At 46.4% G+C, this 27727-nt stretch overlaps 1 protein-coding gene across 1 annotated transcript in view; it reads left to right on the plus strand.

The window, feature by feature from the left end:
- The window catches only part of RBFOX1 (RNA binding fox-1 homolog 1), a 1962586-nt gene that overhangs the window by 172902 nt on the left and 1761957 nt on the right, over window positions 1-27727 (plus strand). Inside the window, exon 3 of the mRNA XM_032460724.1 lies at window positions 9082-9120. Within this exon, the coding sequence (XP_032316615.1) occupies window positions 9082-9120 (39 nt within the window). The remainder of the gene's footprint in view (window positions 1-9081; window positions 9121-27727) is intronic.

The following is a 27727-nucleotide window of genomic DNA, read 5'->3' on the forward strand; positions in this document are numbered from 1 at the left end:
TTTTCCCATGGTAGGCAAGACTGTCATATGGTCTGTTGTGCACCAGTGCTCAGAGGCCACATATAGACATGGGAGTCTAGGTCAGATATGGCCCTGGGTCTTCAGGAAGGACCTTGTCCCTCTGTTAAGGACCTCATCCACATCTCTAACCAGCTGTTCCCTGTCCCACCTGCAAGACAGATACAGCTTACCTATTCAGGTGGGTCCCAAGGCTTCATCACATCCCCATGCAACGTGGTGGGGCTGATGGGACCCCAAGTAGATTCTGACATAGAGAAAGAAACGTTAGCACTTTGCTAGACCAACTGGTAGGGTCCCTCAGATCCCCAAATTCATACTTCAGTTCAGATGTCTCGTCTGAACCCCACGCTGATATGTCCAGCTGCTTTCTCAACCATTCTAAGTGGATGTCTCAAGGACATCTCAAATGTCATGTGTCCACTTGTCACGTGTCTTACTCTCCCTTGAATTTTTCCTTCTCCCCAAATATTCCCCAGCTCAATAATTAATATCACTCATCACTTTGCATCAGATATGCAAGTCAGGAAATAAGAGGTTGTGGTACTCTCCCATTCTCCTGGCCCATAACACACCCATACACACACACACATGCACACACCAGCAAATCCTCTTGATTCTCACTCCAAAATATTTCTTCAGTCCATCTCCTTTCCTCCATTTCCTCCACCACCAGCCTAATTCACACTTCTGTCACCTTTTGTGGAAACCACAGTTGCCTCCCAACCGATTAAGCTATTTCTATTCTTGCTCGATCCAAACCGCTGTCAAGGTGAGAATAATAGTGACCTTGTTCCTTCCTGCTGTCATGTTCAGTGACTTCCCATTGCACTTGGAAAGACTCCAGACTCCTAACTTATGCTGGATCCCAATACTTCTTTGATATTGTGCCCACCCATCCCTCCACCTTCACCTTAAGGCACCTTTTAGGCTGCTCTGTCCCCCTAACTAAGACGCAAGCCCCAGAGTTCAGAAGCCACTACCTGCTCACTCTGTATTGCCAGTTCACTGAGCACAGTGCCAGGACACAGGAGGCCCCAGGAAATAGTGGTAGTGTGAATGAATGAGTAAATTAATCAATGAATGAATGAGGCAGCCAGGTGACAGGACAGGTAATGACTCCTTCCAAGTTGAGGGTTCTCTATTTGTAGGGTTGCACACTGTGAGGTTTAACAGTGAGGTGGAACTTCGATCCTTTTCTTCCTGTGTCCATACTTTGGCCGACACAGAAGTCTCCCTCCGAGAAGGAACTGGTAGCCCAGTGGTGAATGGTGTAGACAGATGACAGCTTCCAGCTGTTAATGCCTTGGACCCTCCTCAGTCCTTGAGCTGCCCTGTTTTTCTCAGGTTGGCCCTTGGCCAGTGACTGCAAGACTGTGGTCCCAGGGCCTGGCTGTTTCTGCCCAATGCAGGACTCCTCTAATGGGTACTCGGCTCTGGAGTCCCTAGTGAGTAGCCAGAAACTATCAAGTCCCCATCCCTGCCTGATGGCTCCCCCGTCCAATCCTGTCTCCTCTCTTCTTTCACAGCTCATATCAGTGTCCTGTGGCTGCTGTAAAAAAATGATCATGAACAGAGTGACTTAAAACGAAAGAAGTGTATCCTTTCACAGTTATGGAGGCCAGAGGTCCAAAATCAAGGGGGCCTTCAAGGGCTCTAAGAGAGGATCCCTCCTGCCTCTTTCAGCTTCTCAGGATTCCAGGCGTTCCTCGGCTTGTGGCTGCATCACTCTTGTCTCTGCCTCTGTCTTTATATTGCCCTCTTCCCTGTGTTTGCTGTGTCTCAAATCTTCCTTTACTCTTCTCTCTCAAGAACACTATCTTTGGATTTAGGGCCCCTAATCCAGTGTGACCTCATCTTACCTTGATTACAGATTACATCTACAGAGACCTTTTTCCCAAATAAGGTCACATGCACAGGTTCTGGGGGTTAGGACTTGAACATATCTTGGGGGAATACTTCTCAACCCCCAGTTCTGGTGTTACTCCCCAGTAAACCTTTTGCATGGCTAACTCCACCTTGGTGTCTGCTTTCCAGAAGACCCAGCCAACAGGCTTCCTTCCCTCACCTGGAGTGTTCTGTTCCTTGCTTGTTACAATATTCCACTTCTGCTTAAATATTTGAGTTTTGCCTCCCTGAGTCACTTGGAAGTTACCTGAGGGCAAGTGTGTGTCCTTCTGGACAATGCCAAGCATGATCTTCCATTTACACAAAAGAATTAGGGAACAAGAGAGGTCCTGGGATTAGAATCAAACAAAGCAGGTGTGAGTACCAACTCACTGACTCCTGGGACCCTGAGATATTTACTTCTCTGTTTTCATGATCTGTGACATGCTGATATAATAATATTCACCCTTCTTGTGGTCTTTTTGTGAGGACAAGATGTTTTAAATCATGTATGATGGGGGGAGTTCACCACTATTTTGTCTACACCAGTATAACCTCTCTTCCCTACCCCCTGTCTTTGAGGGGCCTGTAAGTCTCCTTTGAAAAAGGAGGGGCTCCCCTGGAAAGGAGGGGGCACACAGAGAGGTTTTGTTGGGGCTCTGCATAGGCTCGGGGCACAAGGACTGGCCCTTCTGGACCATCTGCAATCTTTGGGCGGATGTTTGTGGAAGGCTCTTTCCAGATAGTGACTGGGTTTCTCACCCTGGGTTCCATGATCTCCCTCAAAGGGCCAGATTGTTCTGTAAGCATTGGCTTGGCAATTGCCTTTGGATATCAGAAAGACTGTACACTGTTTCATTCTCTTTTCGCTTCTGCTAAAGTAATCCTAATCCTCCTGGAGGCAAGGAGAAGGCCTCTGATTGATGGAAAGTTTTATATAAGGAAGGACACCAAGGAAAAGCATAAAGATTAATCCAGGTTCTAATCCCGTTGCAGGAGCCAAGTGCGTCACCTGCTTGGGCATCGTGCAGCAGCTATTATGAATGTTGTTGCTTGATGTCCTGGTGTCACTGTACTTGTCATCAGGGTGAGGAGTGAGGGTCACGCTCAGATGTCACGGTGGAAATTTTGCTCGCAAAATGGATGACAGGGAAAGGAGTGTCTGTGGAAATACTCATCTTTCTCATCTCTTCTCCGTTGGGTAGAAGGATGGAGAAACTGCAGGCAAGCTGGGTCCTTTCCTGCAGTTTTGCATTCTCACTGTGCCTTCTAGGAGATTGCAGGCTGGAGAGGGCACAAGAAAGCTGGCCCAGAGGTGACTTCACCATGTTGTGGTCTTCCTGTTTACAAGGTCATGGGAGCAGAGGACAGATCCAATTTTTAAGAGTGGCACGTAGAGTAGCAACATTTGAGCTTCTAGAGAGTGCAATGTTGTGATGATTAGAGACACAAGACCCTGCCCTGCACTGAGATCTGCCACTCCTTCCCCCTCTTTCCTTCTGTCCCTCACTCCACACTACTTCCTTCCCCTTAAGGCAGTTGTGTTCCCAGTTGTAGAGAGCAGAGCGGGTGGGTGAGGAGGCCAGCCTGCAGGGAGGGACGGTGTCTCACTACTGTACTGGGCACTGTTCAGAATTAGAACTTTGTGCCCCACAGTTCCTGCAGCAACCCACCAGGCTCTGATGAAAGTTTCATGCAGTTTTCTCTTCCCTTTAAAGCCTGTTGGGGCATTTTCAGCAGAGGAGAAAGGGGTAGAGTTCACCTTAATCCTTCTCTGTCCCATATTTCTGCCTTTAAGGGGATCCAGGCTGGAGCCTTGTAATTATCTCAAAAATAGACCTGATAGCCACAGTGCATTTGGTGGGTTTCCTTGGCGGTGTCTAATGAAACAGCACAGCAAGCAGGAGGTAGTCTGTTGGCAGGGTGGATAGATGGCCTTGCGTCTGTTAATCTCACATTTCATCTCCATTTAAGCAGCCTTTGAGCTCATTAATTGTCTTTCTGAGAAGGGCCAGGCATTTATCTTTGAGAGCCATCCAGCTTTACTGAGTTCATCCAGCCTAAAGAGAAGGGGAGGGGAGACTGTAGCTGTCCACCTAATTTTACTGAACAAGAAATAGATAGTCAGACAGGGTGATGGCTCTTGATCTGTTTTGCCTGATTGCCTGCCCACCAGTAGGGTGGTACCGATCTCTGCCCTGACCAGTGTGGAAGAGAGTGCCACCTCCCCATGCTCTCACAGCATGGAAGATCACCCATTTCTTCCTGACATAAGGTGGAATTCTGTCAACGCCCACGTCATAGGAACAAACATAAAAGGAGTGCATAAAGCTGCCTAATGCCCCCAAAGTACCTGTCTGTTTTTAAAAAAGAGCAGATGCACAATCATTCGAATTTTATGAGAAGGATAAAGTAAAATGACTCTTTCTACAGGAATATGCAATATATATTTTTAAACTATCAAGTTCCTCTGATGCATTTAAAATAGATATAGAATGTTGATGAATAGCGGAATAGTTAAATAAATTATGGTGTGTCCAGAGTATGGGATTCTATGGAGTTCTGTGGAATTTCAGCTGTTAACAAAAGGAAGAGGTGACTCCACAGCAAAGGTTCTTAACTGGTTCCTCAGGGGACCCTTGGCTGTGTCTGGAGACATTTTTGGTTGTCACAATTGGGGGAGAGGATGTGGGTCTGGCATTTAGTGGGTAGAGGCCAGAGTGTTACAAGTTTCCTTCAGTGCACAAGACAGCCCCCCACAACAAAGAAGCATCCAGTCTAAACTGTCAGCTTTCAACAGAGCTGAAGCTGAGAAACCCAGTTCCACATGAATTATCTGGAAAAGACATTCACACTCTATTGTTAAGTTTATAGAAATCAAGTGTGCAGATCAAAATCTGTAACTCCAACCCATTTTTAAAAATTAAAAGTATATGTTGTCTGTATCTAAATATGTATATATAGGTGGATATATTTGTACATGTTTAGGAAAAAGACCAGAAGGATACATGTCAAATTCATACTGCTTTTTTCAGGGGTGAGTTTGGTGAATAGTAGGGGCTTTCTTCATTTATAATTCAGAAAAGAGTGGTGGGGAAAATAAGATTGATTTTGATTTTTACAGGTTCAGTGGACACCTTACCTTTCCAGGATCACACATTCTGCAGAATGGATTTTCTCAGGGCAGCACATACATTGCTTTTCAAGGGACTGTTATATGAGGCTATCTAGATGAATGCTATAAACGAGATTTTTATAGGAGACTCTTTCTTTTCATTGCCCGATGTCTGCCATTAGTTACAGTCGAGCCTGGCAAGACTAGGTCTTGATTTCTTAAACAAACAAAATAAAATTAAACTCTGAATACTGAGGAATAAACAGATCCTTGTGGATAAAGATACAGAAAATGTCTTTAAAACCGCATCACGGCACACCAAGATGATCAACATTCAGAAAAACAACCACCATGGAATATTCATTTTGACCAAATTGTCCTGCTGGTCCCCTTGCTTTCAGCCAAATTGTCTTCAGCAGCACGAAGAGACTTGTCCAGAAGCCTTTGGAGCGTCTATTATTATGCACTTATTATGCAGTAACCAGGCCAGGGAGGAGAGCGCAGTGCAAGAGACACGGCTGCAGTGGATCGAGAGGGACTGAGCACGGGGATGAGTGAGAGGCGGCCCCAGGCTTCAGGCTCAGTGGGCTGGCAGGACTGCGATGCGCTTCTCCAACCTAAGAGGTGGAGGAGGCACAGCTGGCGGAGAGAGCAGGGCATGGCTTGGGCCATGTGGAGTTGAAATGTTAGTGGGACGCCCACGTGGAGAGGGTGAGACGATGGTCATTTCGTTGCGCCTGGAGCTCAGGACAGCAGCTAGGACCAGAAACACACATTCATGGTCCTAGAGGAGGTGGGGACCGAGGTATGAGTGGGATAGTAAATGGTTCCAAGGGATGGGTGGGGAGTAAGACGCATGCAGAGGCGGAGTCCTAGAGGATGCCGGTGTTCCCAGAATAGGGGTAGGAAACGGAGCCCGAAGGACTAAGCACTTTGGGAAAAGACGTCAGAGAGGGGCAGACAAAGCTGTAAGAATCACTGCAGAGGGCTCCCAGTAAGGTGAGAAGGGACAAGGGGGCTTGCGCGATAAAGCTGTCTCAGTGGGAGGGGCCCAGGGCCTTGGGGAGTAAATGAGAGGGGTGGAGGGTCCTCACATGCTCTTCTTCGGAGCTGTAGCCTCACTTGTATTTATGACTCCCTGGTTACTGTCTGCTCCTCCTCCAGACTGTCAGTGACATTGGGGACTGTTTATTTGTGCTTCTCACCACGTCTCCAATGTTGAGCACAGTTCTGGAGGGTGGATGGAAGAAGCAAAGAGATACGAGCTTTTATAGTTGTTAAAGGAGATGAGGGGGCAAGGAAGAGAGGGGTGAGATCTGGATATCTTCTGGGCCCAGAGGAGGGGCTGGCATAGAAAGAGGGTTTGAGGATAAGCGGAGGGATGAGGGACAGAGGGAGGGCTGGGGGAGGCACAGGGCTTGGTTCTAAGAAACCAGGAGAGAGGTCAGTATTCATCTACCCTTTGTATGCTGACCCTGGGCTCTGCCTTACCCACTCGCTCTCGAGGTGTGCCTCCCTTGTAAGCCGAGGTCAGAGGCCCACCTGAGCCTGCACAGTGGACCAGGCACTCCACCCTGTCCATGACTTTCAACAGGCAGGCAGGACAAGCCCTCTTGTTTACGCCTTGCAAACAGGAGAGAAGTGCCACAGGCATGCTGGCGTAACAGCCTTTGAGGGAGAAGAAGTTCAGCATTTACTTTACATGTTACCTGTTTCCAAATTGTGGCTCTAGCTCTAAGTCATGTCCCCGAAGATTCCTCTTTATGTGAATGGTCTGTGCTGGCTGGTCCCAGCCCATTTCCTGGTTAATCTCTGGGAATGGACTTGAGCAACCATGATAATAAAAATACTAATAACAGTTCTAGGTATTTTCTTCCTCTAAACTTCTTTGCTGTGAACATATTTGCAGCAAACATCTTCGCCCCATAACTAATGGGCCGTAAAGCATATAATAAAGGATAAAATAACTGGTTAACAGTTGGTTTCACTCGTCCATTGGCACAGGACTCCCATTTCTGTATTCTATCAGTCTTAGCCCTCATGATGGTCTAAACAGAACTGAGAGATGGGGCAGCATTAAAATAGCGGATGATAACAACTACGTGTATCAACTTGATAGAAAATATAGTGATAAAACTTACTGGAAGTTTGAAATAGAGAGCGTAAAGCCAGATCACACATTATACTAGAAAAGAATAACATCAGTTTGCAAATCCTTCCGTGATCTGAAGGTGCAGAGTCGAAGCCATGTTTCCCATAGAACTTTGGAACATTTGCCAAAGGACACGTGATAATCTGCCCAGAAGGAACAGCCATACAGAGGTTTTCCCGGTGTGATACAGAGCTCAGTTAATATACATGCACCCGAGTGTTTGGAAACCAATCCCTCTCTGTTATTTGCACAATACTGCCATGAATCTACACACATTTTAGATATGTGGAAATATTTTGTATTTCACAATAAACTCTTTAAAATTTTGTTACTCATTTTTCATGTTTCATTATGTCCTTTTTTTTCTTTACATCCCTATTTACCTTTTTGTTATTTTATCTCTTACGGCGAAATTGCCTTACAGCCAATTAGTTTTGCGGTGAAAATGTTTATAGAGAAAAGCGCCTTGTGGCAAAGGTGCTTAGGGCAAAAATGCTGGGCTGGGCTAATAACAGCTCTTGTCACAGAGACCTTTGCTGAGGGCTGTCCATAAACCAGGGGTGCAGTATCACATTTAATCTCTGCGGTCACCCTGTGAAGTAGGTTGGGAGCCTGGAGCTCAGCTCGGGGTGGATGGGAAGTAACAGCGGAATATTGTCTTCTCCCGGTGGCTGGGTCTGCTGTGCCCGAGACCTTGGGTAGCAAAGTAGAGTAGCCCATCTCTTTGTCTTTAAGGTACTGGCTTGGTTAATCTCCTCACAGTTTATTGGACCCAGAGCCCTGGCTGGGACTGGCCAGCGCCAGGGGATTTTTATCTGTTTGGCAGAGTCCAAGAAAGGGGTTTTCTTCTTTCTGTCTCTCGGAGTCTGGGGTACTGGGGGAGCCACAGGCATATGATAAAGGGGCTTGATCTGAGCCTCAGGCAGGGTAAGGGGAGCTTGTGGTGTCTTCTCTCCTGTTGGGTGGAAACCATCTCAAAACCGATAGGAAATATGGTAGATGTGTGAGCGGCGGGCAGAGAGAGAGAGGGAGGAAGAGAAGGTTTTCTTGGCTTGGACAGTGATGTCCTGAGTTCGGGGGCAGACTGGCCCTGGGATTTGCATTTCACAAAGCGTCTGTGCAACTCGCCTTTTCCCTTTCGTCTCAGCCAGGGCCCTTTCTGTGCTGGGGATTGACCTGGGAGTTCTGAGAACAAGTGGAGCATGTGCATGGGTCAGTCCACAGTATGGGGGCTACTTGGGGCTATTGATCTGAGTAGGGTATGACTTTTGGTTCTGTGAAAATGTGCTTAAAAATCTGCTGGTGCCTTCCAAACTTGCTTAGAAAAAACTAAAACACCCTGTGTTGACCTTCAAGGCTGGACATGACCTGGTTCCTGTCTGCCTCCCTCTCTGATGTCTGACTGTCCTCAGATATTCCAGCCATCTTGCTCCCTGGCCCTTGTCCACTTGTGCCTGCCCCAGGGCCTTTGTACCTGCTGTCCCTGCATTGAAAATACCTACTTCAGATATGTCTGACTCCTTATCATTCGGCTGTAACCCTCCCTGACCCCCAACGTAAAGTAGCACCTATCACTCTCAATCCCACAACCCAGTTTGTTATCATGATTGGCCTTATCACTCTCTGATATTATCTTTATCTGTGGTTATTTGTTACTTTCCTTATTTGCCTTGTCCTTCCTCCTCCCTCCCACCCGGTGGCAGGGACTTGTTATCGTGTTTATTGTTAAAAACACAGAGCCCACAATAGCACCTGGTATGTGTTAGGCACCCAATGAACATTTTCGGAATGTATGAATCACATATTTCTTTCTAAGGAATGTGGTTATTTTATCTAAGAGAAAAAGAAAAGAAAAGAAATTGTTTCAATGTGAAACTCAACATTTGTCTTTGAATTTTTTTTTATGCAGAATCTGCTGTCTCTGCCATGCAGCTTGGTCGAGGGTCAGGTAAGTACTCATTTCGTCCTGACTTGGGACTTTTGTTAAGTCTGGTGGAAATGATGGAGGTAAAAAAGTCTCATGTTCTCTATTACTGTGCAAAGCCAGCCCAGCCACATAGTCGGCATGGCTAAGGAGAGGGGTGGGCAACTCCTGTGCTCATAGCCTCTGGCTTTTTTTATCCTCCCCTCCCAGTTGGAGGGGTTTGGCATAACTGGCACATACTTGCTACCAGGTACAATCCTGTGCCCAAGGCAGACATATCTAATCAATCGCAGCACAATTCAACCCTTACACAGAACAGATACTACCGATTGATCAAGGAAGGCTGTGAGATGAAACTTACTTGGCATCTTTCATATTTGAACTCTAGATGGGTGTTTAGGTGGCTTTGCATTAGGAATGATGAGAGTGGTTGTGAGGATGGGAATCTTGCCCTTTCATCTATTTCATCACTCAGCTTTGAAGGCGAATGAAGGAAACCCACATCTTCCGGCATCACGCCACGTTTTTATTAGCATTGGAGCCACCAGAGCTTGGCCATGTAAGAATATAATTGAACCAAACGGATCTATACCTTGGGGCAAAGCATTTTTTTTTTATTGATTCCAACTCTACATTATTATTGTTGCTTAATGAGGAACTAATGTAATTTCTAATGAAGCCACATGGCCCTCAGATAGATGAAGTAAGATTTTATTTCCCTTGTGATGCTGTATCCTCTCTTCAATTAAAACCCGGGAAGGAAAATTAATACAAATGTAAGAAATTTTTTTTCCTAAGAGTAGTGTCAGGACAGCAGCTTTTTATTACATATGTAAATTTTCTGTGTGATGGGATTTGAGAGACACGTGCCTGGCCCTTGAGTGGATGGGAGATGGTTAAAGTGGTGAAGTAGGCTTCCTGGGGAAGTTGAATCTGTGGTCTCTGGCTCCACTGCCCTTTCCCCTCCTCCTGGCGTCACTGTCCATTGGAGCACCCCTCCCCACGCCCCTGCTGTTGGCTGCCAGTTATGCATAGAAAAATTTGAGAAATGGAGTTTTTTCTTGAAGTAACTTACTACCATTATTATTATTTTGGTTTTGTATTTTTTTAACTTAAAAATTATACAATTTTTTTTACAATATACAATTGTACAGTAATTTTTAAGGTTATTTTCCATTTACAGTATTACAAAATATTGACTATATTCTCTGTGTTGTACAATACATCCTTGAGCCTGTCTTACAACCAATAGTTTGTGCCTGGCTTTTCCCCTCCTCCTGTGCTGCCCCTCTCCTACTTCACACTGGTAACCACTAATTTGTTTCCTATACCTGTGAGTCTGCTTCTTTTTTTGTTATATTCACTAGTTTGTTGTATTTTTTAGGTTCCATATATAAGTGATGTATAATATTTGTCTTTGTCTAATTTCACTTACTATAATGCTGTTCAAATTCATCCATGTTGCTGCAAATTCCATTATTTCATTCTTTTTTATGTCTCAGTAGTATTCTATTGTGTGTGTGTATATACATATACACATACATACATACCACTTCTTCTTTATCCATCATCTGTCAGTGGACACATAGGTTGCTATCATATCTTGAAATTTGTAAATAATGCTGCTGTGAACATTGGGGCTCATGTGTCTTTTCAAAATGGTGTTTTAATTTTTTTCAGATATATACCCAGGAGTGGAATTGCTGGGTCATATGGTAGTAATTTATTGATGTGAAACTCATATAAAATTAGCCATTTTAAAGTGAACAATTTAGTTGTGTTTGATATATTCACAGTGTTGTGCAACCATCACCTCTAAACATATTCGTCACCCCAAAAGGTAACCCTGTGAGCTGTCACTTCCCATTCCCCCTCCTCCCAGCCTATGGCAGCCACTAATCTGCTTTCTCTCTCTCTGGATTTGCTCATTCTGGACATCTTATATAAATGAATCCAAAAATATGCGGCCTCTTGTGACTGGTTTCTTTCACTGAGCATAATGTTTATGAGATTCAGCTATGTTGGCACGTGGAATGTCAGTGCTTCATCCCTTCCCTGGATGAATCATGTTCCATTGCATGCATGGAACACATTTGTTTATCGACTTGTCTGTTGGTGGATATTTGGGTTGTTTCTGTGCTTTGGCTATTATGAATAGAGCTGCTGTGAACATGTGTGTACAAACATTTGTTTAAACACTTGTTTTCCATTCTTTTGGGTATATACCTAGAAGTGGATTTGCAGTGCCATAGAGTACTTTTGTGTTTAACTTTTTGAAGAACCAACAAACTTTGTGAATGTGCGAACCAAAAAAAAAAAAAAAAGGAGTCTCAGCAAGATCTCCAGTGTCTGCTGAGATTTGAAGCCTGGCAGGCTGGCTCCGGGGACTGTGTTTCCAGCCACCATGCTGTCCTGCGTTTGGGGGTGTCAACCCTGGTTAGCACGTTCTACTCGTCCACTGCCCTGGGGAATGTAGGGGTGGAAGGAGAGTGGAGGGCAGGCTCCTCTCATCTCGAGGGACGAAATGTATCATTCCTGGCTGGTATCCCTCTTTTTCCATGTGCCATCTTGACCCCTAAACTTTGGAGAATCCGTGCAGTTGCTGGGTCACTAGACTGAGTCATCACTTGATTTGTTGATAGGTTAGTTGACCCAGTTACTCGGTCTTTCTCTTTCTCTCAGGGCTGACAAAGTCAATTTGACAAAATGATAACAATTCATTGAGTATCAGCTGTGAGCCCTGTGCTAAACTTGAATTAATCTAACTCTTCTATAGCACCTAGGCAGACCAGGTCCCAGCATCTCTCGTTTCCTACCACTGGCGGCGGAGGTGGGGAGCCCAGAGTGGTGAAGTAACTTGTCCACAGTCACACAGCTTGTAAGTGGCAGAGCTGGAATTTGAACCCAGGTATGTGCATCTCTGCAGCCAGGAGTCTCCCTGCTCTGTCTGCAGGCTTCTCCAGACCGCCCCAGGCATCAACATTTTCCACACTAGAGTGAAGATTTTTTAAAATCTCATTACAGTTTGGGCTTTCCTGAACCCACACAGTCCCCAGAACATCTTGAGATGCTGGGAACTTCTAAATTGGTTGTGAGAAAATGGGAATTCCCATTGGGGGAATGATATTCCATTCTTCTCTCTTCCCAGTAAAACCACTAGGAAGCATATTGCAAAACAGAAGTCTGGAATTTACGGTCAAGGTGACTTTTGTTTTTAACTGATTTTGCATCCTGCCTTCTCAATACTTTGTCAATAGCTGGAGTGAGGTCTGAATTTGTCGTGTGAAGTTGGTCATCTTTCTTCCCCCAGCGGGATGCTTTGCAAAACTGCACAGGGATGGTCCAGGCCCCTAGAGTTGCTGGCAGCCCAGGTAGCTGGAGATGGGTGCTTCTCAGGTGAGAGGGAGAAGGGAGTGACAAGGGTGACATGGGCAGGTGGGTCCTTTTTCCAGGAAGTCCCTGGCTCCCCAGGCACCAAGCAGTTAAATGCTCTGCCTGGAAAGTAACTTCCCCCAGGTTCCCTTTCCTGAGCGTGATAAAGCACGAGGGGGGGCTGGGGCATATTTACACCTGCTCCGCGTGCAAGTTTCAATGGCAGTAATTCTCTGACCTTTTAAAATGGATAAATCTCCTTGGCAGTGGCATATTTCTGAAGCTTAGCTTGGAGTGGGGGCCGAGGCACTGGGAGACGTGGCCAGACCAGGGAGAAGATTGATTAGCCCCGAGGGGGTTCTGTTCTGGAAACCTGCCACGCCCATGGCCCCACTCAGGGTGGTTTGGGTAGGAAAAAAGTGTGGTTTTGGCCGGAGTGTGAGTCCTTGCATCACCTCCCAGATGGATGAAAGCAGGCAGGCTGTTTTTCAGATTGAGAGTGGATTTATTCCTTTGATCACCTGCCTTCGTCTGCCTCCTCTGTGAGTTCCGATGGATGCTCTGTTCTCGTGTCTCTGTTGTTTGCCGTCACAGGGAACACAGGGTGAGAATCTTATTATCACGGGTTCTTTAACTCCCTTGCAGCATCACCAGGGAGCATAATAACCTCTGTGGCTGGCAGTTCCCCTCCTTTTATCCTCCTTTCCTTCCTTCTCCCTCCAGAGCTCCCAACCAAGAGGTGTGGGAGAACCTGTAGAGAAGGGTTGGGTATTTCTCAGACCTACTATGTGCCAGGTGGAGTCCCACAAGAAAGGTTATTAGTAAACCCATTTGCAGGTGGCGAGCTTCATGCTCAGAGAGGCAATAACTGTCCCATGTCACCCAGCTCACTGGAGGCAGGACAAGGATTAAAATCCGGGTCTGACTGACTGCGGCGTATTTGCGCTTTCTGATGCTGCCTCCAGAGTGGGGAGAGGTGGTGTAGACTTTCCAGAGCGTCTCCTTCCCAATGTTCAGGTTCCTCCCTTATTTCTCAGGGTGGTGCCTACGCTCCCGTCTGCACTGGGTCTCACCTTCCATCAGCCATTTGTAAGTTCACAGCAGCCCCCCTGTTTAAGAGGCTGGGACTGACTTCCCAGCGATCATTTCCTAACAGAAGGAATGCTCTTTCCAGCTCAGCAAGTGTCGGTTCATAATTACCAGTGTAATTAGAGCAGGATTTACCATCTGAGCCTCTGTGGAGGCTGCAAGCCTGACTGCGTAGGTAGCTCTGGCTTAGAAGGGTGTCTGGTTCCCCAGGGAACCCAAGGAATCTTCTGGGTCCTGCAGAACCATATGGAATTACCAGCAGATCCAGAGGCTTCCCACAGTTCTAAGAATAATGCCCAGACACCCTGACATGAGCTGGCTACCCCGGCACCTTTCTGACCTTGGAAGCTCTCAGATTCAAAGCCACCTCCTTTTAGGAGCCTCTGATGACTGGCTAAAGAATCAGCATCTTTCCTGCCCCATATGTGATCTTTTCTATTGCTGTTTTATCTTCCATGGCATTTAGCATTATCTGAAATGATACTCCTTTCTTGTGCTCATGTTTATTTACTTGACTCCTTCTTACCAAAATATAAGCTCCTGAAGAGCCATGTCTTGCTCACTTGTCTTCATCATTCTTGTTGAATTGAAACCTGAGACCTTCGTTGACACCTTGTTATTCCTGTTACACTCTGTCATGTCCCATTGTTTATCTCCATGCCTCGCTTTTTAATAACTAACCATTTTTTTTCTTTGTGGTTGATGAAGTCTATAAAATTCATAATAGGAAGCACCTTATCTTTTTACTCCATTGGATCCCCAGTACCTTGTGTAGTACCTGGTAGGAGGTAGATTCTCAGTGAACATTAGATGGGTGGGTGGATGGATAGATGGATGGATGGGTGGATAGACAGATGGGTAGTCAGGTGGATAGTTGAATGGATGGGTAGGCAAGTCTGGCTAAAGTTTTCTGGAATACCCCTTGGACACATAAAGGTATGCTCTCTATCTGACAAACCTTATTAATTTTACAGTAAAGGCCTTGGGCCCTGTATTTTCTTTTTAATCTGAGATGGGTTGGTTAGAGTTTCCCTGAGCTACTGTATTTCTGTTGGTTTTTCTTGGTACTGGTCACAGTTTGTGCTTTATATATTTTGAGTCCATGTTCTTTGATTCACAAAGGCGATTTATTGACCAGCACTGATTATGGATTGAGGCTTTTATTAATATACAATGACCATCTCAAGGTTGGATAATGCTTTCTGCCTTGGGTTTTTCTAAAATCAATGTTACTTTCTATCTGTCTTTGGTTTCCATGGGCCTGGGCACATCCTTTCATTGTTACTCGTTTAAAATTTCCCCTTGGAAATGCAGATGTCTCTCGGAAGTAGCTGATGGATGAATCTTGTTTATTCACCCCGTCTGAGACTCATAGCTTTTTAACTGAGGAGTTCAGTATCAGTATAGTTGCCATGGTATACATGTCTGATTACCTGTCATTTAAAAAAATTATTCCCTAAAAAGATCTTTTCTTGCTGCTTCATTTATTTTCTCTCTTCTTGGCTCTGCAGATTTCTGTTTGATTTGCTTTTATCTTACCTGCTGATTGGGACGGTAGGTAGGCATCCTGTTATTAATTCTACACGTGTTTGCCTTTCACTTCTTTGAAAAGGATGCTGTAACCCTTGTTTCTCTAATAGTCAAGGTCAAGAATGAAATGGCATCTTTGAACTCCGTCCAGGCAAGATGAGGACATTCAGCTCACCTGCACTTTGCATTTCTCTGCACCTCTTCCATGTTCCCAGGGGTTGTCACTATAATTGGGACTTCAGAGCCAGTTTAATGCCCATATGTTATAATTTTGTCACCTTCGTAGTAATTAGATAATGCTTGTGGAGGGGTTAATATGTAAGAGGCACGGTGCTAAGCACCAAATATAGAGTTTCTTACCTAATCTTCATAAGAACCCGATGAAGGAACTGTCCTTGCCGCCACTTTTTGATGGTGAAAGTGAGTTTTTGGGGTTTCATAGCTTGTTTGAGAGGGTGGCAGAGCTGCTAGTATGTGGAACTGCCTCTAGCTCTTAACCACAGCTGTCTTGCTCACTGTCAGTGAGGACTGCTGCCAGCTGTGTGTGGCTTGGAAATGTATTTACACCCAGCAGATCAGCGAGACTCTTACCTGTTCTGTTTCCACCCACAGTACCCCTCCTCGAATTAGATTTTTGTTATTGACCCCCGACTTCCAGATCAGCACCACCCACATTGTCATGTGCTGAGGAAGCCCCTACAGACTCTGGTTAGGATGCAGAATCTGATCCAGTAAGTCTGGAGTGAGGCCTGAGATCCTGCCTTTCTTACACGCTCTGAAGTGACGCTGACGCGGCGGGTCCGAGCGCCTGTCTGTGACAGTGCGATTCCAGATTATTCCAGAACCTCGTCCCTCTGCCTGCTTAATTGGCTTTGTTTTTATTGGCACTCTAGCTCATTACTCTTTAATGCAGTGGTTAAGCAAATGGCCCCTGAAGACAACTGCCTTGATTCAAATCCCAGCCTGGCTGCTGACTCACTGGGGTAACAGTGCCATCTCACTGGGTTGTTGTGGGGTTTAAGCAAAGCAAGATAAATGAAGTGTTTAGAATGGTGTCTGGCAATTGGGGAGGGTAAGGTGCATGCTTGGTATTATTATTTGCTCCATCGGAGCCCTTCAATGTGTCACAGCACAAACCTTTCACTACTTCCCTATCTGCTTCCCCTTTCCCCCTCCCCCAGCTCCTTTCCCAGCCTATGGGATTTGTGCAGACTCTATCCTTAACCTTCAGAGTCTTCCTGTTTCCTCTGCATGAATCCTCTCCTCATAATGGCTGGAGTCTCACCTCTTCCACGCAGCCCTCCTGGCTAACCTTTCTCAGTCCAACCCTCTCATTTAAAATAAATGAGAATATCTACCTCACCATCTAGCTGCAAGAGTACATATTGAACTCTTTGTAACTGCAACTTGAGTAAGAACAGAGCACTGCTGTTGAGCTACCTGCAGGACTGTTTGTACTGAGTGGGTTGTATAAGCTTGGATTCAAAAGGGAATTGGTCAGGGTAATAAAGGTTTAGAGACTGCTGCGCAGAGAGAGCAATGGAAGAAGAAGGGAAAAGAGACACAAAGCAGCTACCATTTGGAGGAAAATTTTGGGGGCACATCAGAGATTGTGGAAGGGAACTGTTGGGAAGTTCTGCACTGTTATGTGCAACATTTCCCCCTTCCCATCACCCTGTGAATGGTTCAGCAAAATGTGCATTTCCTGTTAGTGTTTTGTGGTTTTGGCTCTGTTTGGGGGTGCGGTGGTGAAGCACTAGGTATGGTCTCAAGCAGACATGGCAGGTCTCAAGCTGACAAGCTGGCCACCATCTACACTGCTTGCTCATCTACACTGAGGTGGGACTCAGGTGTTAGTAGCTTTGAAAACTTCCCAGGTGATTCCAATGCACAGCCAAGGTTGGGGACCATCAACTTTAAGCTGTGTGCCCCTCATTTGTTGTGTAGGGTGTTCATAGTGTTAAGTGCTCAGAGCAGTTTTTTTTTTTTTTTTTTTTTTTTAAAAGGTGGTGGTCATGTTACTGTGGTCTTCTAAGTGTGGAGAACAGAGCTAATTCGGTTTCTTCCCTGCAGGGCTTATCAGCCAGCACCTTTCATACCTCATGATATGCGTTGACCATACACGCTTTTAGGGGAGTATCTCCTAACATGTGGGTACTTGATACCTGCTTGTCTGTGGGCCCGAGAGCCAGTTTCAGGGAGACGGAAAAGATTTCCTGTATGCCTTTACGCTGTCAGATTTGCTGATGATCGCGGTGCTGGTAAAGGTGACAGTGATTTTGATTATGATCACCTCACTACCAAGCAAAGACCCAAAGACCCAGGAGAGGAATGCTCAGCCCCCTTCCTGGGGACAGGGTGTCTTCCCTACCAGGTGGCCCAGACTGTCACTTCTAATTTGGGAACCGGTCTTACTTTGCATATGTGATTGAAGTAATTGCACTGGCTGTTTCTCTTAATCTACGAGATGCTGAGTAGGGATGGGACAGCTAATGGAATTAGTTCTGATTTTCTCTGGATTTTTTTTGCTTCCCAGTCACTGCCTCTTTGCTCTCCCTAATTGTGAGCTCTGTATCAGGGAGTTGGGGTACATATGATACTGAACTCTCCCCTCTTTCATGGGCTCCTCATGTCTCAGGATGGATTCCTTACAGGCTACTCCTCATGTGGCTGCTTCACAGCTTTCTGATTGCAGAATGGGCTCCCTAGAGACACAAAGTTGCAAAACGATGTGTCTTGTCACTGACGGGAATTTCTGGCTCAGGCCCTGCTGTCCTTCCCCAGCCGTTAGTGTGACATTTTCCGTCAGCTCAGGCAGAAGGGTGGTGATGGAAAGATCGGCTCATCCAACCCAAATGTAGTTCCCCTCGCTGCTCACTGCACATCCTGGTGGCCAGCTTGATTTTCTCACTTCCAACAGATCAGTACAGAAGGAGTAAGGAATCCACAACCCATGGAACTGAAATTCTGCATCCCCACCTTCCTTGAAAGAGCAGGTGACAGAAGAGGCAGCCAAACATTCCTGACTCCACAGCCAATGTTACTTCCTCCCTGGAGGCTCGGCTTGGTGGAGTAAATTTCAGAGTCCTGGCATTTTTCATCCCAATTTAGGTTAGACTAGCAAAGGGAGTTTGATTTCTAAAAGTGGGACGGTCTTCACATTGTCCATCAGAGGGAGGGAAGGCTGTGAGCATTTATGGGGTTGTGTGCTGCTGGCAGTAGAGTGCCCGGTGTGCCTTCCAGTAATGGGTAATAAATGTGCAGTTATTTAATTTGTAGCCAGAGCTGCAGCATTATCGATTGCTTGGAACGTCTAAAGCTCTAGACGGTGAAAGCCCCTTGCACGAAGAAGTGTATCTGTAGCAAATCATCGAGCATTTAAAGTTAAACAGACACACATAAAACATACACAAGGTAATACTCATGGGCCTTACGAGTGCGGGATTAGAAGTACCAGTGAACTTTGAGGCGCCAGCGCGAGATTCAGACGTGCAGAAGGATGGATGGATAGATGGCATCAGCCTCTGTCCAGATCCCCCCACTGCTCTTTACCCTCGCTGTGCCCTGGGAGACTTCCCTCTGTAGACCACAGTCCCAGGCTCCCTTGCCCACTGGCTTCTGGTTGGGTTTGGGCAATAGAGAGCCATGGCAGTTTATGAGAGGAGGGAGGAGAGGGCAGGGTATTTACAGATCCTGCTCCCTCCCATGGGCTACAATAGTCCTAAATTAAGACAGCAGGCAACCTTCTCTGTCTGTGTTCAGGCTCAGAGGTTGTGCAGAGCCTGGAATTCCATGGTTACTAGCCCCAGAGTACTCTGGTGGTCGCCCTTGCCCCTACCCTACACCTTTGTAAACAGTCCCTTTATTAAATTCTTCTCAAATTATCCTAATTCGAGTGTGCCATCTGTTGCCTCCTGGAACCCTGTCTCATATGATGGGCAAGACATGGCTCATTCCATTACATATAAATGAAGTCACAGTTTAAATGCCATGTTTTCAGAGACACCTCCCTGACCCCTGTTCTTCTCTATTACAGCATCTGTTTGATTTCCTTTATGGCACTTGTCAAATCTGGGTGTTTTTATTTGACTGGCAAGTCTGTTGTTCATCTCCTCCCCTAGAACAAGGACTTTAAGCACAGAGAAGTTAAGTGACTTGTCTGAGGCCACACAGCTAGGAGAGGGTAGAAATGCAACTTGAGCTTAGGACTCTGATTCCAAAGGATGCCCCCCACCCCTCAAACCGGATCCATGCCTAGAGGCTGAGCTGTAGGTGAGGCACTATTTCCTTAGAATCACTCCACCCCCGTTACCTGTATTTATGGTGGACAGAGAAAGTCGAGTTTCCTGAAACTTTCCATGGCCAGAAGTTGACTTTCCACCAGGCGTTTTGCCCAAATGCAGAGGCAGAGACTGGTTCTCAATGTCTGGGGTCCTTCCCTTCCTCTGTTTCTCTCTCTCCATCCTCCAGCTCAACCACCAGGACGTCAGGAGCTTGACCCTGTCCACAGACCCATCTTTCTCCAGTCAAGAGGTGGTTTCCATGCCCAGGCCTGTTGGGGCTGGGGCTGCTCAGATGCTCCAGTGCCTGGGTCCTCCCCAGAGAGTGGGAACTGCCTGACATTCACATAGTAATTTGTGATCTGGTTTCCTTTCAAGGGAGAAACACAAAAGAAATCCCCGCTGTGCTTTGCAGAATTGTTAATGATGTGTATTGAAGCGTTTGACCACTGGTTGAAGCCCACGGGGGTGGGGGGGGGGTGGTTCTCCTAATCTCCCTCAAAGGCCCTAAGGAGGTTGAGATAAAAGCACATGCATACCTGTTACACATCTAGAAACTACCTCTCCCAGCTATACATCATATATAGATTAAAAAAAAAAAAAAAAAGACACACCTACAGCTTTGTTTCTCTAAATACAAGTATAAAGAAGAAAACAAAAATGTTCCTTGATTCCATCACTTAGGTAACTCCTGCTGACATTAAAAATATACTCGGTTAGGCCATTCACATGGGACAGAAAGGCACAAAATGCCTGTCCCCTTGGTCCCCCAGCCCAGCCTGTCCTACTTCCCAGTGGGTCCCTGAATTCCTTCCAGAAATATGATCTAAGGCGGTGTATGTGTGTGAAAGTGTGTAGTAGCCTTAAACATGGATACCGAAGCGGTCACACAGAGCACTCCTTTGTGACTTGATTTATTTTTCTCGTATCTTGGAGCTCTTTCTCTGTTAGCACACACAGTTCTAGCCCTTTCTTCACGATGGCTGTTTAACATGTCATCTTCTGCCTGTACCGTGATTTGTTTGATCTTGACAGTTAGGCTATTTCCACCAATTTGCTCTTAGAAACAATATTTCAATGAATATCTTTGTGCATGCATCTTGCTGTATTCTGCAGGGAGATCCATATAGACTATATCCCTGAAGGTGGAACGGCTCGGTCAAAGGTCAGAGCGTTTTAAATTCCAATCGATATTGCAGAAGTACCCTTCATGATGGTGGTAGCCGCATACGCGATCATATCATTGAATGTCAGTGTCTGGATCCCCACCCAAGTCGATTAAGTCTAAAAATATTCAAAGATGCTCACTGTTGGGAGTGGAGGACTTTGTCTGCTGTTTCTCTGTATTACACTTGCAATTCCCCCTGGTGGTACTTTCCACGTTGAGCTGGATTTTCTTTCCTTGTCTGGCTCCCTCATTGTACTGGTGTCATCTAAGGCCGGATTGGGGTCTTAAACTAAGCCTCCTCACCCAACTCATCAGCGAGCTTACAGCTGACAACCAGACATGCTGGTTTGAATCTCTCAACTGTTCCCTACGACAACTGCCATGGAAACACGTTCTCAGCTCCCAAGGATGTGATTACCACCCAGCTGTGTGTCTGTCTTCTTGATCTTGGCCAGTTGCTGTTTCCTGGAAAAGGAAGATACTGTGTACCTCCTGAGGCTGAAATTTCTTGCTCGGCCTTTGTATCACTTTGCTTGGGCTGCTGTAATGGATTAATCACAGTCTGGGCAGCTTAAACCACAGATACACATTTTCTCGTTGTTCTGGAGACTGGAAGTCCGAGGTAAAGGCTGTCGCAGGGTTGTTTTCTTCTAAGGCCCCTCTCCTAGGCTTGTAGGTGGCTGTCTTCTCTTCTCTCTGTGTCCTCACATGGACGTCCCTCTGTGTGTTTGTCTGTGTCCTAATCGCCTCTTCTTTTAAGGACATATTGATTACTGCCTACCCATTTAACCTCATTTTACCCTAATTACCTCTTTAAAGATCCTATCTCCAAGTAGTCACATTCTGAGGTCCTGGAGGGTAAGGACTTCAACATATGAATTTTGGAGGGGGCACAAGTGCAGCCCATGACAGCTGTCCTCGTAGGTGGTGGTGACAAGGGCACCTGTCCCAGGTAAGATCCTACACTAGCAAATTTCACTATGGTGATCACATGACAAGCCCTTGGGAAATCACTCTTCACCATCACAGTGCCTCTGCCTGTCTCTTTTGGAGACCCAGCGCCTACAAGGCAGCTGGCCCAGGTGGGCTGCAAAGTGCCTGGGGTGGGCAGCTTGGACTCATTGCTTCCCAGGCCACGAACGCGGATGACTTTCCTGAGCCTGGTGCACCTGGATGCTGAAGGAATCTTACACTTCACACTGCACTTGGAAGCAAAGAGTTTGCCTCTCAGGCTGAGGAGAAGATGGGCAGATGTGTGTTTGGCTGTTTTTCCTGCCTCTTGGAGCCCAGCCAGGACTGGCTGGTGTGGTGCAACTTCTCATGGGTGAGCCAGTGGAGGAAAGAGAGCCAGGGCTGCTCGGTACAAAACTCAGCATGTGAGCCAGGAAGGAAGACAAAGTGGGTATTTGATTCAAATCTCATCTCCATGCTGACGCTGATGGATTGTAGGCAATGCTGGAAGTGCTGCGTGTACACGGATTCTGAAACCACGCCCAGGCTCATTAAGAAAGGATATCTTGATCCATTAAGAATGCCTGTCAAGGGCGCAGGGAAGAGTATGGGAGCACTTGTGCCATTCCTGCTTTGAAATGTGCATGAACTACCCTTTGAGAGGCCTCTGGCAAACAGCTGTTCCTGGGAACAAGGAAGGAGCAATCTTCGGGCTGAGTGGGCTCCCTGGACAGGGATATTCTCAAGGTCCTGAAGGACAAATGGAAGGTGAGAATCATTGTTCTTCAGGGACTGTAAGTAGCTTGTGGGTCAGAAGACCCTCTTCTGGTTCTTTGCTTTTGAATTTTCTCTGAGAATTGATCGTATAGGGCAGATACAACCTGTCATCTACCATAGTCAATGAAATTGGTCACACAGTGTCACAGAGTTCTAAACTCAGCAAGAGCCTTCACGTCTGTGGCCCTCCGTAGGGGAGTCCTTAAAACATTTTACAAAGCATGATTTGGAGGGGGGATTGACGCACATATTCCCATTGTCAGAGTTCAGAGTCCTCTATGGCTTGGGGTTCTACGATGAGGGTATAGTCACCTTTCGTTCTGGAGTCATTCTAGAAGCACCAATAGCAGGGGTCCAAACGTGATGTCCACGCCACCAGATGCTCTTGGCAGACATCACTAGTTCATCAGGACACACCTGGTCTCTGCTGATCTGTGATCACCACTCTTTCCCAAGTCTGGCCCCAGATGCCCCTAGAGGAAGCCTTGCTTGGCTAATCCTGTAAAGCATGTTTTCATCCCTGCTTATAACACAGTAGCGTTGCTTTAGATTTCCACAGCTCCTTCAGATCTACTTGTCTCCGGTTTCCATACCTTTCAGATCTCATCTTGTAGACCGACAGGTTCCTGTCTGTGTGGCCGTCTTGGCTGTCAGGCTCCATGGTTTGGAGTGTGAAATACAGTGCCCCTCACTACTTCTGAATATGCCAATTTGTCTTTCCTAATGCTCCAGGCAGGATCAGTTCTGAAATTTACCCTCAGATCTGTTGATAAAGCACAAGCCTATTGAGTGAATACAAATACGGATGAATGTATTAGTTATCCAGCGCCATGTAACAAATTACCCCAAAATGTTGTGGCTGAAAACAACACGCATTTATCATCTCACGGCTTCTGTGGGTCAGGAGCTGTGCAGTGGCTTCACAGGGGCTCTACTTCAAGATCTCTCACAGACTGCAGTCAAGATGCTAGCCAGGGCTGCAGTCATATTGAAGCTTCACTGGGCAGGAGCCATTTCTAGACTCACACTGGATGCTGGTTGGGTGAGAGCCTCAGGTCTTTGCTGGCTGTTGGCTGGAGACATTAATTCCTTGACACAGGGACCCCTCCAGAGGGCAACTCACAGGGTACCTAGATGAATGAACGTCTATGCACATGATCTACCAGCTTCCGATGTGCCCCTAAGACAGAAGCTGCAGTGTTTTGTAACCTAACCTTGGAAGTCACATTTCATCGCCTCTGCTTTATTCCTTTCATTAGAAGCAAATCAGTAAGTCCAGCCTACACTTAAGTGGAGGGGGTTCTATGAGGGTGTGAATACCAGGAGGCAGAGATAATTGGGGACCATCTTGGGGGTTGCCTACAATACTTAGAGTAAATGATGATGTGCTTAGTAATAATAACAATACTATAAATAGTAAGTACATACCAAATGCTGGGTACCATGATCAGGGACTTAGATGGATTTTAAAATTTATTCCTCATTATAACTCAAGGAGGGAAGTACCTTTCTCTCCATTTCACAGATGGAGAAATCAAGGCTTACAGAGGTTAGGTAACTTGCTTATGCTGTCTGACTGTGAAGTCCAGGTTTTTAACCATGAGGCTCCATTATCCTTGAATGATTTTAATGAGTTTCCTTAAACACTGTCAAGAACTTTAGAAGTGAGTGTGCACCCTTTGTGGGTACACAAGGATGTACATAGGTTAGGGACCCAGGTAGAATTTGTGTTCAGGTTCCTTCTCTGCTCCTTACCACTGTGACCTGAGGGATGTTATTATCCTCTCTGATCTAATTTTCTCCATCTGAAAAATGGAGATGATCATAGTTCTTATGTCATAGGATTAGTGTGAGACTTGAAAGAGGCAGCACATGCAGAGTACCCAGCTCCTCGCAGGAATTCAGTATGAGCTAGTTTCCCTTCTCCCTGTTTCCCAATAATTTATTCTAATTTTACCAATTCTTTTGCCTCTCCTGAAGCTCTTCCTCTAAGAAACTGCTTTTTCCGGTCAATCTTTAAAGTAATAACACTTGAAACCCTATAAAAATGCCCTGCAACTCAGACTGCCTCCCGGCGAGGAGGTCTCAGTGACAGAAACTTGACTGCAGGGCTGTCAAAGTGGTGGAGGCTAACTTTTGAGCTCCATCCAGGGTCCTCTTACTTCCTGAAACTGCCCATGACGGAGAGAGACCATTTGGAGGGAGGGACAAGGTGGACTCCATGAAGCTTCTTGTTCTCCATCTGACCTCCAGTGTGGATGTGTTGTCCTCTGAGCAAGGAGAGTGGAGCCACGGGTCCCAAGGAGAGCCTGCCTTCCTGGCAGACATCAGTGCTCAACACCATCACTGTTTGGGGTGAACAGTGGACTCCCTGGCATGGGCAGGCGAGGAAGCTGGAGGAAAGAAGGTTTGGGCAGATGGCAGCAGGTGCATGGAATGCCCAACTGCAGTTATCTGTCAGGTCTTCTTGATTTGGAGGAAACGATGCTCTGCTCAGGGAGGTACCTGGAATGACTCTTTCTTCCCCAGTCAACTTGACCAGCCTGTCAGTGTTCTCTCTCTCTCTGAGAGTGTGAGTTCACTTCTGGTTTTACTTGGATCACTCCCAGGAGATAGAGAGGACATTGGTCAGGACTAAATGTTCTTCTCCTTTCTGAGCATGAAGCAAGCCCTGGTAAGACTAAGGCAATTTTTGTTTCTCTTAACAAGTTTTTCTTTAATGGCTTCCAGGATAATGGCTTCCAGGAACTTAAGAATAAAATCCAAGACTCCTTTACTTGGCTTAATAAACCCAGCAAAGTCAGAACCCCCTTGATCTTGTCAGCCTTGTTGCAGACCTCTTTCTCTTTATCCTTAAGCACTCTTGCCTCAGTGGAGATTCAGGTCACCAAATGCCTCCAGGCCTTTGCACTAGCTTATTCTTCTTCTCAGAGTGCTTTCCTCCAACTTCTCCCTGTCCTTTCATTGTTAGAATTCCTAGTCATCATTCAGGGCTCAGCTTTGGTGTCACTTCCTCAGGGAAGCCTTCCTGGAGTTCCTCAGTTAGGTCAGGCTGCACCTCACGTGGTGTCAAAGCTCCCTGTTTTCTCCCCTGAAGCCCACTGCAACTGTAAGTACAGCTGTGATTATCTGTCTTGTGTCCAGTTGCCCCCTCTGGACTGAAGGCTCCCTGAGGGTGGGGATAAGGACCATCTTGTTCTGTACGGGTTCCTGAATTTCTAGCATCAGGGCTTGGGGAGGAGAAGATGCTCATTTGTTTATTTTTTTAATGATGAGGGAATGATGTGGATAAACAGAGAGAAGGGAGCCAAAGACTATATGAGAGTCATAGATCTTGCAGGACCTGGCAGCATGGATCAGTTCTAGGTCACTCTGGATTATTGGGGGGAACCCAAGGATGATGTGGACTTGGGCCCTTTTCTCTTTCCTAGAAACTCAGGTCTGGAGGGGCTGGGCCTGGTCACTGTCCTGGGAGGTCCAGAAGCTGTATTCCTAGGAAGTGGAGGTATTAAAGCCTTAATATCCCTGGGATTCTCTTGTGTGCTTGAGACAATGGCATGTGGAGTCTAAAGAGCAAGACAGGGATAACTGTTATGTCTTCCAACATACCAGAACTCATGTCTACCTTGTGAGCAAGGGAAGCTTTATCACACTTCTCCTTGTTCTCAGTGAGCTATGCCTTCGATATGCATTATCTCCTTGAAATGATAATAGTGTTGGTGACGATAATGGAAGATGTTGGCAGTGATAATGGGGAATGGTGGGGATGATGTTGGTGATGGGGATGATGGAGGATAATGATGGTAGATGGTGATGATGATGGTGGTGATGATGGTGATGATGGATAATGTTGGTGATAGAATAACGGGATGATGGTGATGAAAAAGAAGGTGATGATGGTGATGGTGGTGGTGATGCTGACGATAATGTATAGTGTTGGTAATGATGAGGATGACGGAGAATGATGTGGTGAGGCTGATGGTGATGTACTAGCTAAAACTCAAGTGCTGACTTATACACCAGTACTCCAGCCATGCACTTCAAACACAGTATCTCATTTAGTCCTTGCAAGGACATTTTCTAGTAGTTTCCATTTCCAGCATTATTTGCACTTCCATGAATGAGGACACCATAGTACAGAGGGGTCACCTACTTCTCCTGAAGTCACACTGTTAGTAAGTGGCAGAGGCAGGCCTGATCTCCAGCTTTGACTGACACCGGAGCTCTGTGGGCAGAAGAGGGAGAAGGTTGGGGCCCTTCTGCATTATGGGAGTCCTGGGCCACTGATAGCCTCATACAACTTTCTTTTCTGACCTCCCCTATCCTCTCACTTGACTGTGCTCAATTCTGCACTTAAGGTGAAGAGTCAAGGGACCACGTCATGAGATGAGAGTTGTTAGCTTCCTTGGGAGGGCGATAGAGGACAAGGAATTGGGCGTAAACATTCTCAATGCCAAGGGCTTTCCCCTGAGGGCTGGAATGAGACAGTGGCTTAAGTTCTAATACAGCCAGGTGGATAAAAAGCAGTTTTGAAACTAGACAGACTTGGGTTCAAATCCAACTTTTAGCCCTAACTGGCCATGTGACTTTAGGCAAGATAACGTCCTTGTCTTTCCTTGTCTGAGGACTCAATTTCCTTGTCTCGAAAATGGAGACAATGCTGCCTACTTGTAGGGCTATCATGCCTGGAGTAAGTCCTCACCTATGAGCTGGTATTATTATGTTGCTATCATCATTATCTCATGAGCTCAGAGCCCACCCAGAGGAGGGGCAGGCAACACCCTCTGAGCTCCATCATGTGCCAGATGTCTGACAATGACTGCACTTGGCTCTCAAGTCAGTCTTATAAGAGGGGTGATCTTCCCGGGAAATAGATGGCTCTCTGAGGGGTCATGTAGTTATTTCAGGGCTGTGCAGCTAATGAGGTGCCAGAGCTGGGATATGGAACTCAGAGGGCTCCCACGCCGTCGTTTTCCCTCTACCAGACCCCGGCATTCCAGATAGCCGCCAACATTCTTGGCACTGTAAGTGCTGAATCCTAGGACATCTCAAAGCCCAGAGCATCTGGAAGGAGGTCAGCCCCTGGCCTGAGCTATTATTTCCAACTGCTGCCGATCTTGGTGCTGCCCAAGGCCGGGCTGACCTTGGCCACTGTCTCTCAGATTAGAAGTCCACGAGCTGCAGCCACTGGCCTGGCATGACCTTGTCCTTAGTTTCTCCAGGAGGCAGGGCTGAATGGGTCTAAGGCGATGGATTCCTACTGCCCTTCTGTGATCACTCTGCTGGTATTGTCTAGTTCCGTTTGGTAACAGCTACTGATTACGTTCTGAGCCAGACACCACAACCCCACAAGGTGGGCAGTATCACCACCTCCTTTTACAGAACAGGGAACCGAGCTTAAGTGCTTTGTTCAAGGTCACCCAACTGGCAATGGCAGTGCCAGGGATTGAACCTGGGTTGCCCC

The sequence above is a fragment of the Camelus ferus genome, chromosome 18, assembly GCF_009834535.1.
Source record: "Camelus ferus isolate YT-003-E chromosome 18, BCGSAC_Cfer_1.0, whole genome shotgun sequence".
Classification (NCBI taxonomy): domain Eukaryota; kingdom Metazoa; phylum Chordata; class Mammalia; order Artiodactyla; family Camelidae; genus Camelus; species Camelus ferus.